General features: G+C 35.4%; 1 protein-coding gene across 2 annotated transcripts; it reads left to right on the top strand.

Moving 5' to 3' along the window:
* The first annotated feature begins 717 nt into the window (after positions 1 to 717).
* ssh3 (slingshot protein phosphatase 3) lies at positions 718 to 19083 on the top strand. Of its 2 annotated transcripts, none has more exons than XM_073820459.1 (16): positions 718 to 854; positions 2911 to 3012; positions 4060 to 4097; positions 4202 to 4379; positions 4851 to 4966; positions 6768 to 6836; positions 7879 to 7944; positions 8228 to 8504; positions 10636 to 10764; positions 10848 to 10894; positions 12202 to 12348; positions 12897 to 13097; positions 13736 to 13919; positions 14024 to 14116; positions 16707 to 16790; positions 16906 to 19082. In XM_073820459.1, the coding sequence occupies exons 2-16, from the start codon at positions 2965 to 2967 to the stop codon at positions 17047 to 17049; spliced, it is 1821 nt and encodes a 606-aa protein (XP_073676560.1). In that variant the 5' UTR covers positions 718 to 854; positions 2911 to 2964; the 3' UTR covers positions 17050 to 19082. The 2 variants fall into 2 exon arrangements, with proteins under 2 accessions (XP_073676560.1, XP_073676561.1); XM_073820460.1 differs by lacking the exon at positions 718 to 854 and adding an exon at positions 907 to 1008 and having other exon boundaries at positions 16906 to 19083.
* Positions 19084 to 19292: the final 209 nt, after the last annotated feature.

Here is a 19292-nt window from a genome sequence, read left to right as displayed (position 1 = left end):
TGTGACACTGTTTGTAAAGGCTGATTATATATATCTGTTAAGCGTTAGTGTCCATTTGGTACAGCACACATTGAATATTTATACACTAGGTGGTGTTTAGTTTGTTATTAGTCACAGCTCTATGTAACCTATAAAAAATCAGCCTGCCAATAATATTCAAGGACTGGAATTAACTGTTTTCAAAGTATTAAAGACTTCCATGCAGTAGAGAATAACTGACACAAGAGAACATTTACCATGTGCAGCTGCAAGATGAATTTAGTGAAGTGTGAACTCAATATTATTATGTAAACACTTCTTGTTGCAACGTTGCAATTTCATTGCAGGTAGCTATGATACATTGTTTCACAATGTGACAAATGTTCTAGATGGCCCAACTAAACTATTAAAAAGTAGCTTTCTAAACTAAATAATTAGCTGAACTTTAAAGTGCTGTGTTTAGATTAACATTAGGCCTGTTGTTATCAAATTGGTCCTGTACTGCTTGACTTAAACATTGTTTATTTTTTAATTTAGTAAATTAAGGCTGAAACAGTTAATACATTTATAAAAAAGTGTACAAGCATTTTATAAGACACTATGTTACTAAGCCTCCCATGAGTTTAATAGTCTCTGTCGCTTTAATAAACGAATTACTCCCGAACCGCCTCTTCCATTTAAGGGCACATTTACTTTTCTCGGCCGAGAATAAGTCTTCCTGGTTTCATGATATAGTAGTCTGCCTTCCCCTTTAAATGGATTTTGGACCAATGCAAAACTTGTGGTCATAGAATCAAAATAACTAAGGCGATTTCTCGAAGAAGACTCAGTTAGGAAGGAATCCTTTTTAATTTCGCCGCGTTTCAGCGCATCAGGTAAGCGAACTCTCCATGTTTAGTCCGCCCTCCTTTGCTTTTCTTAAGGAACTGGAAATGACAAGCCTCGAGTCTGTTGTTGCTTAAAACACAGCTGTGTTGGAGCTACATAAACGTAAAGCATCAGCCTACAGACATATTAGCAGGATATTAGGTATGTGGCATACTTTATAGCGACATTTTTCAAGGCAACAATGAAACTGAAAGATGTAACATGCATAGATTGCAAGTTTGTGTTGTAAAACAGCAAATGCTTGAGCTGAGATGTACTGTATCGACATGACGTGCACAGTTTTACTATGCTATAATTACAGCCTCATCCACGTATTTAACACACATTTAGATATCTGGTGACATTTCAGAGTATGTGGGATTGACTGCGCGTCTTATTATGGTGTGTCATGGATATGGCGAAGAAATGCACGGCATGTCTCCATCTTAGACCGCAGAACCATTTGACTGTTTAATTTCGGTTATCTGTTACGTTACGTGATTTATATGTTTGGAATTTATGGCACGTTACAATAATACGATACACTCGGGCGTTACTTAACTTTTAAAACCTTAATGTCACAAATCCAATTTGTTTTGTTGTTTTGTGACCTATAATACTTGATCAACTATTCATTTTTATATATATATATATATATATATATATATATATATATATATATATATATATATATATATATGTGTGTATATATGTATGTGTGTCCTCTCTTAAAAATTATATTTGTGACCCTGGACCACAAAACCAGTCTTAAGTAGCACTGGTATATTTGCAGCAATAGCCAAAAATACATTCTATGGGTCAAAATGATCAAATTTTCTATTTTGGGAAGGGTTTTATGTAAAGGTCTTGTTCCATGAAGATATTTTGTAAGTTTCCTACCATAAATATATCAAAACTTAATTTTTGATTAGTAATATGCATTGCTAAGAACTTAATTTGGACAACTTTAAAGGCGATGTTCTCAATTTTTTGATTTATTTGCACCCTCAGATGCCAGATTGTCAAATGGTTAACAAACTATACAGCAATGCAAAGCTTATTTATTTATTTCAAAAAAGACTCTTATGACTGGTTTTGTGGTCCAGAGGTCCTGACCTTAGATCTGAAAAAATTGAATAATTAAAATCATAATTTTGCGTCACAATTTTGAGAGTCAATTCAAACATTAAAAACTTTAAAAAAAAATAAAATAAAAATCTTCAATCATTGATATTATCCAAAAACAATTTATTATTTAAAACATAACAGTCCCACATTTTGTGTTCTACGTCATCTTCCAAAAAAAGAAAATATACCGAAATTTAAGATAAAATTTAATTTGACGTCCTGAGGTTGATAATAATCACTTTCGGAAGGTTAAGCATCTCCTTTCTCTTACTTTTTAAAATAAAATGGCTTAATTTTAAAAAAAATTAGTTTCAGGGCCTGTTTTGTACCCTGTTTGTGACACTGGACCACAAAACCAATCATATAAGGATACATTTTTTTTTTTAATTAAAATTTATACATCATCTGAAAGCTGAATAAATAAGCCTTCCATTGATATATGGTATGTATTTGTTAGGATAGGTCAATATTTGGCCGAGATACAACTATTTGAAAATCTGTAAACTGAGGGTGCAAAAAATCCAAATATTGAGAAAATCGCCTTTAAAGTTGTCCAAATGAAGTTCTTAGCAATGCATATTACTAATCAAAAATTAAGTTGTGATATATTTATGGCAGGAAATAAAACATGGAACATAACCTTTACTGAATATCCCAATGATTTTTGGAATGAAAGAAAAATCAATCATTTTGACCCATACAATGTATTTTTGGCTATTGCTACATTTATGCCAGTTCTGCTTAAGACTGGTTTTGTAGTCCAGGTTCACATTTGCGGAAATATTAGACTGGATGTTATTAACAGTTTCGGAGACTGTTTTGTTGTCATTCAGTCTAGTTGCACTATAAATATCTTTAAAAGCTTTAGTATTGCGTTTTCAGATGTAGTACCATTCATCAGTTTGTCTCATTTATGTTTTCCCTATTCAACAACAGTAAACTTTGCTCGGACTCATCTGCCGGTGTGAAATCAGGATAACCGGCTGTGGAATGGCTTTGCTGACCTTGCACAGAACGCCATCTATTTCCACGACACCGGTGAGTTTTATTGCGCCTACTGAAAATGCTCGTTCCTAAAATGCCACGAAAGAAACTCTGAACGCTGTGTGTCAGTTGCAGTTCTCCACACATTCTTTCACCCTACTCCCACTCCCTCCATGTGTGTTCAGTTACTCTACACCTTTTTCTGTACACAAATTTATGTATAATTAGGAGGAATGTCTTCTTGGTAGCACTCCAAAAGCTTTCCAAATTAGCTGTGAATCTAAATATGAGAATCCATCTCACGCTGCTCCAAAAAAAGCCCCAGGAAAGCGCCAAAATGCCTGATAACTTTTATAGCTGTTTTTTTTTTTATAGCCAAGAGTCATTGGAGAATGTCAAATAATCATTCTCTGTCTCTATTGGTTGTTTGGTAGGCTTTGTATTTATTACACAGCACAAGATTCCCTTTTCACACATAAACCCATATCTTCTTCTATGCTGTAAAACGCTATGTTCAGACTATTTTGAGTCTCACCGGAGCTTTAACCTAAAACCTCATTGCCCCTCCTCTCCACCCCCTCTCTTCTTTTTCTTCTTGTCTCTGTCTGGACACGTCAGTCACATAACAGGTAATGTTACTGTCTCCTCTTTCATTCCATAGAAGCACTGATAACAGCCTCTTTGGTGTCCTTCTCTCTGTCTTCCTCTCTTACACTATTTGTTTCTCACTTTATCATCTTTAGTACGAGCTTCCTCAGTGTCTTATCATACTGTCACCACATTTCAGTTGGCAGTTTTGTCAAAACGCCTTGTCATTGTGTTTCTGGGTTTCATTTTTTTGACCTTTTTTACCCAGTCACTCATCTCAGAGTGAGTTATGGATGAGAAAAAAGGCTAAAAACCCTTGGTGCAAGTTTTTACTCCGCTGTTTTGGCAAATAGCACTTACTGAGTCAGACGATCCGGAGGAGTTTGCGATTAAGTGCATCACATAATCAATTCACGCAACACCCATTTTAAACATCACCATTCTTTAGAGTTATAACGCCCTGTACTTTCTAATTCAGTCTATTGTAAATGACTTTATCGTTTTATTTTCAAGGATGAGCCTATTCCAAGAAGAGGACGACTTCAGAAAAGGTAATTGTTTGTGATACAGCTTTAGTCATGCATGTGTATTTTAGCGTATATAGTGTTTCCTCCAGAAATGCGTAACTGATTAATTTTTTATTTCTGCACACCAGAGAAAGTTTCGCCCTGGTTAAGGGGGCAGTGCTCCTGGTGGAAGAGGAAGAGAGGGAGGGATTACATGAAGAAACTGTACCCTCTCTGCCTAGGCAAGGAGGCCAAGCCTCTGACACTCAGCGCAGACATTTGCATGCAATGATTTCATTACTGCGACCGGAGGACACAGTCAAACTGGTTAGGATTTCCTCAACTCAATCTTTTACTACACTGCTTTAGTATGCTCATGGTAAACTCCAAATAATACACAGCCTTTACTAAATAGATTTTATAATCAGAAATGAAAAGTCCCCCATGCATTTACATTATTTATTCTGTTTGAGACTGATTTATGGAAGTGTTTGTACTTAATACTCCCTGTGTATACTAGACACAGTGTTTTGCATATGCAACGTCACATGTTCTGCAATGTGGTTTCTGAAGACACTTTAGTTTGTTTCATCTTCTGCTATGCAGATATGACAATAGCTTTGCTTTGACCTTAAGATATCAGTTGCAAAGTTGCTGTGTATTTAAAAAAAAAAACTTGGTTATAGAACAACATGCATGGGTGCTGTGCTTGAATTATAATAACGGAAAAGATCTCTGTGTCTGACTTCTGTCTGATTCATTACATTGCATCTGAATTTTTCTTTCTCCCTGCCTCAGGCTGTGCGTTTGGAGTCCGTGAGCCCAGTCAGAGTCAGATATTTGCTTATAGTCGGCACGCTTGACAATAAACAGGAAAGTCTACTACTTGGCATGGACTTCCCTGGCTCAAACAGGTAGCAATTTTGCATAAACTAAACTATTAAGTCTTCATAAGCAGATTTTATTTCATTAGAGATAAATCCAGAAATGTGTGATTATGCAGTCCAACCAAAATTTATTCAGACACCTTTGACATTTGTCACATTATCACAGTTTATTTGCTGTTGAAAACGGTAATAAAATATGACAGTAATTCAGAGTTCAACTGTGTCAGAACAAATTCATCTCGAAAATCACAAATTAATTAGTCGAACCTAAATTTATTCAGATAGCTTCAACATTTCTCACATTATTACAGTTTATTTACTATAGTTTAGAAAATGGTAATACGATATGACTAGAACTCAACTGTGTCAGAACAAATTCATCTTGATAATGTCAGATAACTTTGATAGAAAGGTAAAGTAACAAAACATGGTCTGGTCAAAGAGAATTTTTGGTCCCAAATTTGTATTAATTTTACTGGTAGTTCACTGTATGAAGATTTTTTTTGGGTATAATATGTCACAGTTTACTTTATTTTGCTGTTTTCACTTGTGTAAATTAACTATAGTGTCCTGCACCCACTAGTAAAAACATAAAAATATTATTTTGGTGTCTGAATAATTTTTGGTTTGGCTGTAGCTGTTAAATATTTGTATGCCTATAGTTTTACAGCCTAAATTCTTTTGCATATTTGATAACTTAAGTTCACAAACACAACAGAATCAAGGAGACTGTTTTTATTTTTAACATTCTACTTTTTTGGAAATGGAATGTGCAGATATTGTACGAGCATGGTGCTTGTATTTTAGTTGCCGTTTTAAAGGAATAGTTTAACCATAAATGACATTTCTGTCATTATACTCACGCTGTTATTTTAAACCTGCATTACTTTATTCAGAATAACTTCTTTATAGTTTCTCTCAAGAAATAATGTTGGTAGCCATTCCCTGCGTCCCAATGCCCTTAAAGTAAGGACTCTTTTGGTGAAGAAAAAGTACACAGTTTTGAGTGTGTAGTGAAAGAGTAGGCAAGCTTTGGGACATACTAACACGTCACACAACTGCGTCTTTACCCTGTCACAGTAAACTGGCTTGTCAATCTTCTTGTCAAAGTTTAAATTAATTTAACATCCTACCGTATTGGAGAGAAAAGTAGCACATTTATATGCCATTCGCGGGTCTTTCATGATGCAAACTCTGCTCTTATTTTCTGCATAATGATGCATTTAAAAGTTAACGACCAAACGGGTGTTTATAAAAGTTCACATTGCTGTTGCAGATTAAATATAACACAGATAACATTAAATAAATATTATTTTTACCAGGTTAAATGTTGATTATTAGAAACTTAAACCCCTTTTTCTAAACATATCTACCTAACCACTGGTCGCACACATCTGCCATGCTTTAAGCTTGAAAATCGCTATTTATTCATGTTTGTAGTTCTGGACCAAATCCTTTGCCAAAGTGCAATGGATTGTGGGCAATAATAGCCATTAGACTGTGCACGGATCCACACTTCAAAAATCGACCTGAAATAGTAGGTCATCCGGGGACTTTTGGCAAACTCTTTTCAGCATACTATGCTTTGGGACACACTTATTGTAATCTCACATACTAGTTAGGATGGATAGTATGAACATTGGGACGCAGGGATGGAGTTTTCGTGTATGGACTAAAATACTGAGACATTTCTCAATTTATTTTACACGTGAAAAAATTTAAATAAACTTTTAGCAGATTTTTAAATAAAATTGCAATGTACTTCAGTAAGCTTGTCGAGAAATGTCTCTCACTAATTCACTAATAGTCTTTTTTTTTTCTTCCTCAGCGATGAGTGCACTATTGGACTTGTTTTGCCAATATGGAGTGACACACAGGTTTACCTAGATGGAGATGGGTAAGTACATGAGACTGAATCATTCTGAGCAGAAATCCACTAATTAAGTGCCAACAAAAGATAATAATAGCAGAGAAAGCAAAAACAGCAAAAGTGTGTTTAAATTTAGTACTATGAAATATAGTTTTATACATAGTAATTATAAATATAGTACTATGAGAGCTTATATATCCATCAATGTTCCCTTTATTTGATTAAAAATACAGAAAAAAAACTGTAATATTGTGAAATATTATTGCAATTTAATAATAGTGTATAGAAATAGTGTTTATCTATTTTATTATATTTTTTTCAAACTGATTTTATTCCTGAAAATTCAGCATCTTTACTCCAGTATTCAGTGTCACGTGATCCTTCAGAAATCATTCTAATTTGCAGATTTATTATTGGAAACAGTTGGAAAAATGGGATACTTTTTTAGGATTTTTTTGATAAATAAAATGTTAAAGAATTGAGCATTTATTTAAAATGGAAATCTTTTTTAACAGCATACACTACCGTTCAAAGTTTGGGGTCAGTAATTTTTTTTTCTTTGTTTTAAAGAAATGAATACTTTAGTTCAGCAAGGATACGCTACGTTGATAAAAAGTGATGAGTGCACTGTTGGACTTGTCTAGCCACACCGTTTTACCTAGATGGAGATGAATAAGAATATAAGACTCAGTCATTCTGACAAGAAATCAACTAATAAAGTGCAAACATGATAATGACAGAGTGAACAGACAAAAGTGTTAGTTTAAATGTAATACTGTAAAAGAGCAATCTTAATATCATTATCTTTCACATAAACTCATGAGCTCAAGTACAAAGCTTTGCTTGTTTAGAAAATTAGAAAACAGTCAGTACTAAACTAAATATAACTGAACTGATTATAAAATGTAAAACTTGTAAATAACACTTAAATAGAATTATGCTAGGTTTGAATGGAAAAACTTGCACTTTATAGTTTATCTGCACAGCTCTGCAAAACTTTATACACTGTTAAAGCCTCAGCCCTAGAGTTCTGCTTTTCTGACAGTTTGTTTCGCTCGGTCTCTTACAGAGGTTTCAGTGTGACATCTGCAGAAGTGACACGAATCTTTAAGCCTGTGTCCATTCAGACGATGTGGTAAGTTTTAAAGCAGGAAATGCTGAGGAAACAACAAATTTCCTCATCCTTCAACGACTTTGTGGCTTTGTTCTTGCAGCCTACACACACTTAAATCTTTGTTTTCAGTCATAATGCTGTGCTATGATGCTGGTTGTTCTAGTCAGTCATCATGTCTACCCTAGTCAGGGTACTGTTAGACCTCCACATGAAGCATTTAAACTAGCTCTGTGACTTGTAAATGTGTTTGTGGTTTGTCGATTGCTTGTTCACAGCAGTCTCTTGTATGTCACTCTCACTCAAGGTCAGTGTTGCAAGCGCTGCATGGCTGCTGTGAACGGGCCGTACGTGGTGCTGTCATACCTGGCTGTGGGCTGGAGTGGGCGCAACATTACAGAGAGAATGTGGAATCTGACCAGCGCTGCCTTAATGAATGGGCGGCCATGACTGGCCTGGAGTCAGTCAGGAAAGACACCGCAGGACGTTCGGCATCGAATCGGGAGTCAGTAGAGAAGCAGATCAAAGCCCAGCTACGAGATATCATGACGACTGAGGACTTGGAAAACATTACCTCAAAGCAGGTAAAATGATAGAGTAAAAGGCTAAAACTCAGCTTTTCAAACAATATCCCACAAGCTCTCCCCTCTCGTCACTTATGATCCCATAATTTCCTATATATATTTTGGGTGTACTGTAAATAGGTCATATAACATTTGAATGGTTGCAAAGAAATGGACATTTCTGATAACTCTAAAACTTTCAAACAAAACAAATTTCAAATTACAGGTAAAACACCTGTTAAAAATCAATATGGAAAATTCCATTCCTTCAAATTAATACAGTACTTTGTGCTATGTTTTTAACTGTTTTTTTTTAACAGTATGTTATGATTGGTTAATCTTTTGCATATGTATGCAACAGTGTTTTTTAAGCGCTTGTGGTTTTGCTGTCCATCCTTCTATAAAAGCCACTTTGCAAAACCAGTATTGCATTGCGACAGGTTGTAAAACATTTCGCATTGAAATGTAGCACATAGTCGACTGTAATAAATAAATAGAGACTTTGGTAAAATGGTGACGTTATAAACATTTTGAATTGCGTGTTTTAGCAGCTTATTTTCAAAAAGTGCTCTGTGTGGACTGGATTTGTTTAATGTGGTCCCTTTAACTTTTGTTCAAAGTACGCAACAGTTAATGGATTCATATTGTTTAATTGCTTTTTGAAAGAGTTCTTGTATGCTCACCAGGCTGTATTTATAAAAAAAAAAGTGTGTGTGTGTGTGTGTGTGTGTGTGTGTGTGTGTGTGTGTGTGTGTGTGTGTGTGTGTGTGTGTGTGTGTGTGTGTGTGTGTGTGTGTGTGTGTGTGTGTGTGTGTGTGTGTGTGTGTGTGTGTGTGTGTGTGTGTGTGTGTGCCAAATGTCCCCACAAGGATAGGAATACCAGTAATTTTTGACCTTGTGGGGACATTTCTCAGGTCCCCATGAGGAAACAGGCTTATAAATCATGCACAATGACTTTTTTTTCGAGGAAGTAAAAGTTTGCACAATCTCCTGTGAGGGCTAGGTTTAGGTGTAGGGTAGGTGTAGGGCGATAGAAAATACGGTTTGTACAGTATGAAAACCATTACGCCTATGGAATGTCCCCATAAAACATGTAAACGTGTGTGTGTTGCCAGTCAAAAGTTTTTAAACTAAGAAGTCTCTTCTTCTCACCAAGCCTGCATTTATTTGATCCAAACTACAGCAAAAACAGTAAAATATTAATTTAATTAATTATTTTTTTCATTTCAAAGCTTAATGTTTTGCATCATTCCAATATTCTGATTTGCTACTCAAAAAACATTTGTTGTTATTATGTTGAAAATAGCTGAGTTAACAGCTAGATCTTTTTTCAGGTTTCTTTGATGAATAGAAAGTTCAGAAGAACAATAATCCTGAAAAAATGTACTTAACCATTTTAAATATTGATGATGATAATAATAAACAATGATAATAATAAATGTTTCTTGAGCAGCAAATCAGAATATTAGATTTCCGTAGGATCATCTGACACTGAAGACTGGCAAATGATTTAGCTTTGAAAAATTTAGCTTTGATCCCAGGAATAAATTACATTTCAAAAACATATTCAGATAGAAAACAGTTATTTTAAATAGTAAAAATATTTTTCAAATTGTACTGTTTTGCTGTACTTTGGATAAAAAAAAAAAAAACTTATTTAAAAAAACATTAAGAATATTATTGTTCAAAAACATTTGACTGGTATTTTGTAGCTAAATTAAAATGACTATTTAATAACTAATAAATGTATAAAAATAACTGCTTTGTTTTTAAAATGTAATTTTATTCCTTACTCTGGCTTTAGTAAAATTATAAATGTCTTTCATGTCATTCCGATGAATTAAATGTGTCCCTGCTAAAAAATACTTTTGAACAGTAGTGCAAGCCTGAAGACACACCTTTTTAAAGGCTTCTCTTCTAGAACCTCCTCATGGTTAATGTGCCTGGGCTTGTTGTCTTATCCAGGGAATCTTTGTGGTATAAACGTCAGCAGCGTTCAGGCAGTCATTTAGTGAGAAGCTTGTTTTGATGTTTGTATGCGTTGTATATCATGTGACTTGCCATTTAATGTGATTTATATCCCAAACCCATGATCTTGGAGTTTCTAGCCCCAAATATTTGATCTACAGTCACTCTTTCTGTGTGTTTGTAGGTGCGAACAGCCCTGGAGTCCAGAATAGGCATAGATATGAAGGACTACAAGGAGTATATTGACAATGAGATGATGGTCACAATGGCACAGATGGACAAACCCTCCAGAATCTTGGACTACCTTTACTTGGTGAGTGTTGACATTTGTTTTCTGTTGTGTCTGCTATACTGTGAAAAAATACAGTCATTTATTGTCCTTTTTTTTCACTAAAGGGTTCCGAATGGAATGCTGCCAACTTTGAAGAACTACAGAAGAACAAGTATACACATTAAATTTAATTATGATTAAAATTGTTAAGATAATTTAATATTTTAATTAATGATCAAATTAATATAATTGAGATAATTACAGTGCCTTGCGAAAGTATTCATACCCCTTTTTTTTTTTTTTCACATCAGTCTATACTTCATACACCGTGAAGACAAAGCAAATACAGAACTTCATAAATTTATTAATCAAATCTTTTTGGAGATTTGATCATCCTCTGGACTGGGTTTTCATTAAGGCCCTCTCAATATTTTGGTGCATTGAGCTTTTCTTCTACTCTGTCGAGTCCCTCAGTCCCTGCCACTGAAAAACAGCCCCATAGAATGAGGCTGCTAACAGCACACTTTACTGTGGAATGGTACTCTTAAGGTGATGAGCAATGCCTGGTTTCCTTCAAACGTGATGTTTGGAATTGAGGTTCATCAGACCAGAGAATCTTGTTTCTCACAGTCTAAGGGCCCTTTAGGTGCTTTTTTTTTTTTTTTTTTGCAAATTCCCAATGCGTTTCCATGTGTCTTCACTGAGGAGAGGATTGAGTCTTGCCACACCACCATAAAGCCCAGATCGGTGGGTTGTTGCAGTGATGTTTGTTCTTCTGTAGGCTTCTCCTATTCACATGATCATGGAGCTCTAGCTCACTAGAGTGACCATCAGGTTCTCAGTCACCACTTTAACCAAAGCCCTCCTCTATCAATTACTCAGTTTGGCCAGGAGGCCAGTTCTAGGAAGAGTCCCGATTGTTTTCAAACTTCTCCATTAAGGGTAACGGAGACTACATGCTTCTGTGAACCTTCAATGTAGCAGAATTTTTTCTAAAATCTTCCCCATATGTGTGGCTTGATGCAATCCTGTCTCTGAGCTCTACAGGCAGTTTTTTTTTTACCTCAGGAATGTTTTTTGCTCTGATATGCATTTTCAGCTGTTAGACCTTTTATTAAGTCATGCGTGCCTTTCCAAATCATACCCATTCAATTGCCACAGGTTAACTTCACTCGAAGTGTAGTAACATCTACAAGCAATATGAAAGCTCCTGAGCTCAATTTCAAGTGTCCCAGATAAGGGTATGAATACTTATGCAATGGAATCATTTAGGTTTTTTATTTTTAATAAATTTACAACAATCTTAAAAACCTGTTTTTCGCTTTGCCATTGTGGTGTAAGGAGTGAATATTGATGTGGAAAAAAGTAACTAACATAACAAAAAAAAAGGGGTATAAATGCTTTTGCAAGACGCTGTAAGTTATCCTCTAGTAGGCAAATAAAAGGAACAATTATTTGTATGATTTTTGTCTTTGGTAGTGTGGGCTACATCCTGAATGTTACCATGGAGATTGACAACTTTTTCCCAGAATCCTTCACCTATATGAACATCAGAGTTTACGATGTGGAAGCGACCGACCTACTCGCACACTGGAACAACACATACATGTTCATCAGTGAAGCAAGGTGCTCAACACACACACACACACACACACACACTTCCTTATTTTGGTTTATGGATGACAATGCATTTAGTTTTTTGTGTTTGCAGTCTGTCTACCCTGACTGTTAAAGGGACAGTTCATCCAAAAATGAAATTTCTGTCAATAATTACTCACCCTCATGTCATTCCAAACCTGTACGACCTTCATTCATCTTTAGAACACAAATTTAGATATTTTTGATGAAATCTGAGAGCTTTCTATCCCTGCATAAACGGCAATGAAACTGACACGTTCAAGGCCCAGAAAGGTAGTAAGGACAGTGATAAAATAGTTGTGTTGCTGTCTGTGCAGGGTCAGGAAGCTCTCGGGTGTCATCACAAATGTGCTACAAGTGAGTAATTAATGACAGAATTTAAATTTTTGGGTAAACTATCCCTTTAAATGCATTAATTTATATTGGTACACATGCAGTATGGTATACTTAAACACTAATAGGTTTCATAGGGGGGTTGTCTTTGTGCTCTCTCTCGTTCTAATATATGTCATTGTTTCACACTGGTGATGATACAGGAAGAGTGGACAGGCCATACTGGTGCATTGTAAGATGGGCGTCTCTCGCTCTGCCTCCACAGTAATTGCTTACTTGATGAAGCAGCAAGGCTGGACATTAGACGAAGCCCTCAACCACACGAGAGAAAGACGGCCTATAGTGCAGCCCAATGAAGGTTTCCTCAAACAGCTGCATACGTATAGCGGCATCCTCAATGCCAGGTGACTTGCACTTTCAAATCGGCCATCATACTTGCACAAACAAGCATTCGCATAGAAATACAGACATTTTCCCACTTGTGCAGTTTCTCAATGGATGTTCAGGCACAGACAAGTCAAGTCTGGTTTATTGTTGTTCAACCATGTGTGTACATGAGGTTACTGAATAGTGCAGACACAAACTCACACTCATCTCAAAAAGTCACAGCTATTGGGGTTTTGAAAGAAGTCTAATGCTCACCAAAGTTGCAATTATTTGATCAAAAATATAAGAGTAATATTGAGATATATAATTACAATTTAAAATAACCGTTTTAATATATTTTAATGTAATTTATTCCTGTGATGGCAAAGCTGAATTTTCAGCAGTCAGTACTTTAAATCTTCAGTGTCACATGATCCTCAAATCATTCTTATATGCTGATTTGCTGCTCAAGAGACATTTCTCATTGTTATTGATGGTTTTTTTTATTATATTTTTTTAAAAGTAGAAATATTTTGTAACAAATGTTTTCTCTGTTTTCTGAAGGCTATATAGCCTTTTTAAAATCTGTGATAAATTAAAAAATGGAAGGTTATGTGACAGAAAAAAGTAAGCAGTTTTCAGTGATCAGTATTGAATTTCATTCCAAACATTGCAGTAAACAGCGCCACAGTGCCCTCTGGAGGAGGAGGTCCAAGCCAGAAGTCCGTCAGCCATCTGTCCACAACGAATCGGCTACAGGGACTGAACATGAACAGAAGGATGAAGAAGAAGAAGAAGAAGAAGAGCTAGACTCAGAGAGCCCAGAAGATGAAAGCAGTAATGAGGATGAAGAAACAGATGTAAGGGGATGTCATATAAAATTACATTTTGATGCTTCTCTTTAGTTTCCAAATTGGTTTTACCAAAAAGTATATATTTATTTCTATACCCCTGTCATTCTCAGGTCTTTGAGCAGTATGATGAGAGCATTCCTGACACGTCTGGGGCAGATACAGCCACATCCAACCCGCTTATTACTATACAAGAAAGTGATAAGGTCAGAGCACTCAGAGGCTGACATTTTAAATTCATTACACTATTTATTTTAAATGGCTTCCAGATGTTTGTGGTTATCTTTACTATCACACCACCCTGCATCATATTTGCTGAATGAATTCCAACACTTGCTTTTTACTACGTCTGGGGTGCTGGTTCCAAAAATAATGTTTTTCTCAAGCTTATCACACTTTCTAATAGTATATTGTGTGTATTTCATGGCATTTTTGCTTTCGACAATCATTTGTAAGATGAAGAAGTCTGAAATTCAATGGATAGTACACCTAAAAACCTGTAAGATCCTCGTTCATCTTTGGAACACAAATTAAGATATATTTGATGAAATCTAAGAGCTTTCTGTCTTTGCATAGACAGCAACACAACTGTCATAAAGGACATTGTTGAAATAGTCTATGTGACAGCACATCAGTGATTCAACCGTAAGGTTATGAAGCTACAAAGTCATAATATTTGCTTTCTTTGTGCACAAAGTATTCGCGTAGCTTCGTAACATTACGGTTGAACCACTAATGTCACATGGACGATTTTAACAATGCCTTTACTACCTTTCTGGCACTTGAACATGTCAGTTGCGTTGCTGTCTATGCAGGGTCAGGAAGCTCTTACATTTCATAAATGTGTGTTTGTGTTCCGAAGATGAATGAAGGTTTTATGGGTTTGGAACAACATGAGTGCCAGGTGACAATATTTCAATTTTCATTTCTGCCATTAATGGTGAATTATCCCTTTAACTGCCACAAAGACATGATTCCTATCTTCCTCTGGCTCTGAGCCAGATAACAAATATTTGTTCCGATTTCCACTTGTAAAATTGGATGGTACATCATTTTGAAGACATTAATTTATGGCTAATCCTAATTTCAAGGTTATAATTATGGCCAGTGGCAAAAGACTATATCTATAAAAGCTAGAGGGACCATATTTGGTAATATTAGGCCTTTTTTGAAAATAAGCAGTATTTCTTTTTCTTTTTTTCAGGATGCAGGGTTGTGGGTATTAATACTTATTTGTCTTAAAGGGGTAGTTCACTTTCAGAACAAAAATTTACAGATAATGTACTCACCCCCTCGTCATGCAAGATGTTCATGTCGTGAAGGAATTGTTTTTTTGAGTAAAACATTTCAGGATTTCTTTCCATATAATGGACTTCTATGGTGCCCCCGAGTTTGAACTTCCAAAATGCAGTTTAAATGCAGCTTCAAAGACCTCTAAATGATCCCAGCTGAGGAAGAAGTGTCTTATCTAGTGAAACAATCGATTATTTTCTAATTTTTTTTTTTTTTACAGTTTTACAATTGAGTACACACAAAGCTAGATAAGATGAGCATTTGAGGTTAAAAAGTATAATTTTTTTTTTTTTTTTTTTTTTTTACAATTTATATAAAGTAACCGATCGTTTTGCTAGATAACACCCTTCTTTCCTCGGCTGTGATCGTTTAGAGCCATTTAAAGCTGCATTTTAAAAGTTCAAACTCAGGGGCACCATAGAAGTCCACTATATGGAGAGAAATCCTGAAATGTTTTCCTCAAAAAACATAATTTCCTTACGACTGAAGAAAGAAAGACATGAACATTAGGATGACAAGGGGGTGAGTACATTATCTGTAAATTTTTGTTCTGAAAGTGAACTACTCCTTTAATATAACGTAAATTGTGTCTCTTACTGAAATGTGTAGTGGAAAACCCATGAAAGATTTACGTTATTTAAAAAAAAAAAAGTCCACATCCCTTTATACATATTTTGGACTAACGGGGGCACCATTATTTCGTTGACATCTGATTGTGGCAGTAATGCTACCTGTAGCATTAGTTCATGACTTGAAATACACAATTTGGAAAAGAAAATACTGATACAATGCCACATGGTGTGGCATTTGGTTGTAATTTTCAATCAAAAGGCAATATAAGAAGTGATAAGAAGAGCAGAAAAGAATGGGAAGATGCCTGTGGAGGAATACACCTTCCTAAAGACCTGTGTTTTTGTTCTCTTCACTTTGGCCTTAATGCCTTTGAGGCTTTCAGTAGATCACAGCTACTGAAAGAGCTTACAAATGGCAGAGACAAGAAATGCTAGATGCCATCCTGGCAGGATGTAAACATGCTGATGCTTGTCATGACGCCGCAGCCACTGAAGCAGTTTCTCAGCACGGATTTCACTCAATATCCAGGGGTGTTTAGACTCATTGTGGGGAAAATGGATCGTACAGCAGTTGAATTAAACATGCGCTTATATCCATCACCTCCTGTAAGCTCTTTCAGTAGCTATAGTCATCATATCAGTATTTTATTTTCCGAGTTGTGTTGCAGTAAATATAGCAACAGGTAGCACCAGTAGCTCAACGAGTGCAACTATTACACATACAATAGTTGAAAATATGTATAAAACTTTTTCTTTTTTTTTAAATAACGTAAATCTTTCATGGGTTTTCTACTACATATTTCAGCATGAGACATCGGTTACATTATATTAAGCCATATAAGTCTCAATACCTAGGGCTCCCGTTAAATAATGGTATGTTTTTTTTTTTTATGAAGCACTTTTTAAAAATGTTTGCAACTCTTAATCCTAGGTGTCGTCTAGCCCCAGCAGAAGTGGCAGGATGGATTTGTTTTCTCTCATGCAGTCTATTCAGCTTGATGATGAGGATAAAGAGGTGAAGTGAAAAGAAAATCTTGGTTTTTCATATATCTTTATCAATCAGTTTTGTATTCCAACCAAGTCAAAACACATGCAAACTAGCATTAACTGAAGAATTCCTGTGTGTTTAGATCAGTCAGAGACTTTCTCCTGCGCAACGGAGGCGGAGTCACGGAAGAAGAGGCTTGACTCATCAAAGAGCGCATGTTGATGTTTCTCCTGAACCAAGCAGCAGACAGCCACAGAACACAGACCAGGATGGGGCTGGTCTCTGAAGCACTTTAGAAAGGGCCATGTTAAGAAATGCGTGAAAAGGTGAGGAGCAAGAACACAAATAGTGATGCTAAGGTAAAGGACACTCTTGCACAAGTCTTATCCTTCTGATTGTATCATTCCAAGTTCATTGCAGAATGAGGGAATTTATTCATATAGATGCTGTATCAAGGCTCATTTAGGTAATTCCATTATATTCAATATTTAACACATAAAAGCACACGGTTATCTATTAGATCTCACTCATTTTCCCCTCACCTGTCCGTCTAACTCAAATCTCATAAACTGTGATCAGTTTCAGGTGGATTGTTTTTTGAAAAATCTATAACGGCTGGTTTCTTCCAGCCACCCCTTGTCAAGTGAATACTGATTACCGAACGGTTTTCCTCAGAGCATTATCATTCAAAATGTCACATTGTGCCTTTTGAAATCCCTGTGTGCTTTGCACCTTCATCCTGAGCCATACAATTCAGTTTTGTTCACAGATTTTTAAAGTGGTATTATAGTGCGAGTGGAGTATTTCTCTATGGCTGTTGTTATTATACAAAAACATGAACGATTCCTCTCTTTAGCATTGTTTCATGTCATCCTTAATAAATAAGAGTGCGATTCACTCATTTTAGGAGTCCTATGCAATAATCTACTTTATAGCTGTTTTCTCTCCATGAATGTGAAGCTTTATGCTGCCTCTGTGGAGATCAGTAGGTGAAAAAGTGTAAAGAAAGCAATCAAGGATTTAAACTTTTTATTATTTCATGTATACTACCATTCAAAACTTTGGGGTCAGTAAAAAATTAGTGTTTTTTTGTTTAGCAAGGATGCATTAAAGTGATCGAAAATGATGTTTATAACATTAAAAATATATACATTTCAAACAAGTGTTTAACTTTCTATTATGAAAAATCTTTCACGGTTAACATACGCATCTGTTTTCAAGTTATTTTTGAGCACCAAATCAGCATTTCCAAAAGATCATGTGACACTAAAGATTGGATTTATAGCTGCTGAAAATTCAGCTTGGCTGATACTTTTTAATATTTAAATAAAATAAACTATTTTAAATTGCAACAATATCTGTTATCAGCCGTACTGAGCATTAAAAAATGAAATTTTATTGACTGCAAACTTTTGAATGGTAGTGTATTTCTAGACAATGATGTAGCTACTCATGCTATATCATGTTTTTAACACTTGGAGCTATTTTCATGTTTTTTTAAATTAAGCAGATGTTTAATATTTAATATCAGTATCAAAACCTGAGAAGAAATGTTTAGTATTTCTTTTTAGTATTTTCCTAAAAAATGTGCCAGTTGTTTAACCGTCTCTGCTGTTTCAATCATTCTGCATGATGGTTCAGTGCCTTTAGTTGATAGAGGTGGACCAAAACAACTATGTTTGTTAGTCTTCTGTTCGTGCAGTTGAAACTAACACGGCTTACTCCTACATATTACATGTGTCTTTAGGGGTGGTTTTAGCGATAGGGCTGGTTGATTTGTCTTTGCATGATGTCTCAAGTTTCAGACTGTATGCATGCTATTTGTACTGTATGTAAGCCTGTCTTTGTGAAGCATGAGTCCTGTATGTATAAAGTATATACAATCTGCTGTAAAACATTTGTTGAAATGTGTAAACTGTCATTGCACAAAGTGCCAATGTTGTGAAACCAAAGTTATGTTGTAGAATGTTCCTAGTATTGAGGCACCACTGGTTTTGCAGTTATTTTCCACGAGAATGTCTTAAATTATGTGTATTAGCGATAGATAGACCTACAGCCTTTAAAGTGCTGGTTTTCCTCACCTAATGTATAATGTGCCATGCCTTATCAACTTCAAGAACAGTGATACTTTTTTTTCTGATGTAACTCGAATTTCCATTGTTGGTATCAGGTGAAGTTAAATATCAAGTCAAGATTGCTGTTGCTTTTTCTATTTATGACTGATCTAAACATGTATCTTTTTAATTTGATATACAAGGTTGTCTGTGCTATAAAAATTAAAATGAATTTATTATGGGGGCTTGAAAATATCTAATGGAAGTTCTCTCATTGACTGGTTTTCCATCACTTTGAGTGTTTCACTTTCAGTGTTAAGTTTCATATTTTTGCTAATGCATATGTGACACTGGACCACAAAACCAATCTTAAGTAGCACGGGTATATTTGTATAAATAGCCAACAATACACTGTATGGGTAAAAATGATCTCTTTTATGCCAAAAATCATTAGGATATTAAGTAAATTTCATGT

Source organism: Garra rufa, chromosome 16 (assembly GCF_049309525.1).
Source record: "Garra rufa chromosome 16, GarRuf1.0, whole genome shotgun sequence".
Lineage (NCBI taxonomy): Eukaryota > Metazoa > Chordata > Actinopteri > Cypriniformes > Cyprinidae > Garra > Garra rufa.
This window is presented reverse-complemented; position numbering and strand designations above follow the sequence as displayed.

What these genes read in the sequence shown, in the direction of transcription:
- ssh3 (XM_073820460.1), top strand. Translation starts at nt 2,965, where the DNA reads ATGGCTTTGCTGACCTTGCACAGAACGCCATCTATTTCCACGACACCG. An exon ending in AGAGGACGACTTCAGAAAAG is followed by an intron (nt 4,098 to 4,201) that starts GTAATTGTTTGT and finishes TCTGCACACCAG; the next exon opens with AGAAAGTTTCGCCCTGGTTA. An exon ending in GTGTCCATTCAGACGATGTG is followed by an intron (nt 7,945 to 8,227) that starts GTAAGTTTTAAA and finishes CTCTCACTCAAG; the next exon opens with GTCAGTGTTGCAAGCGCTGC.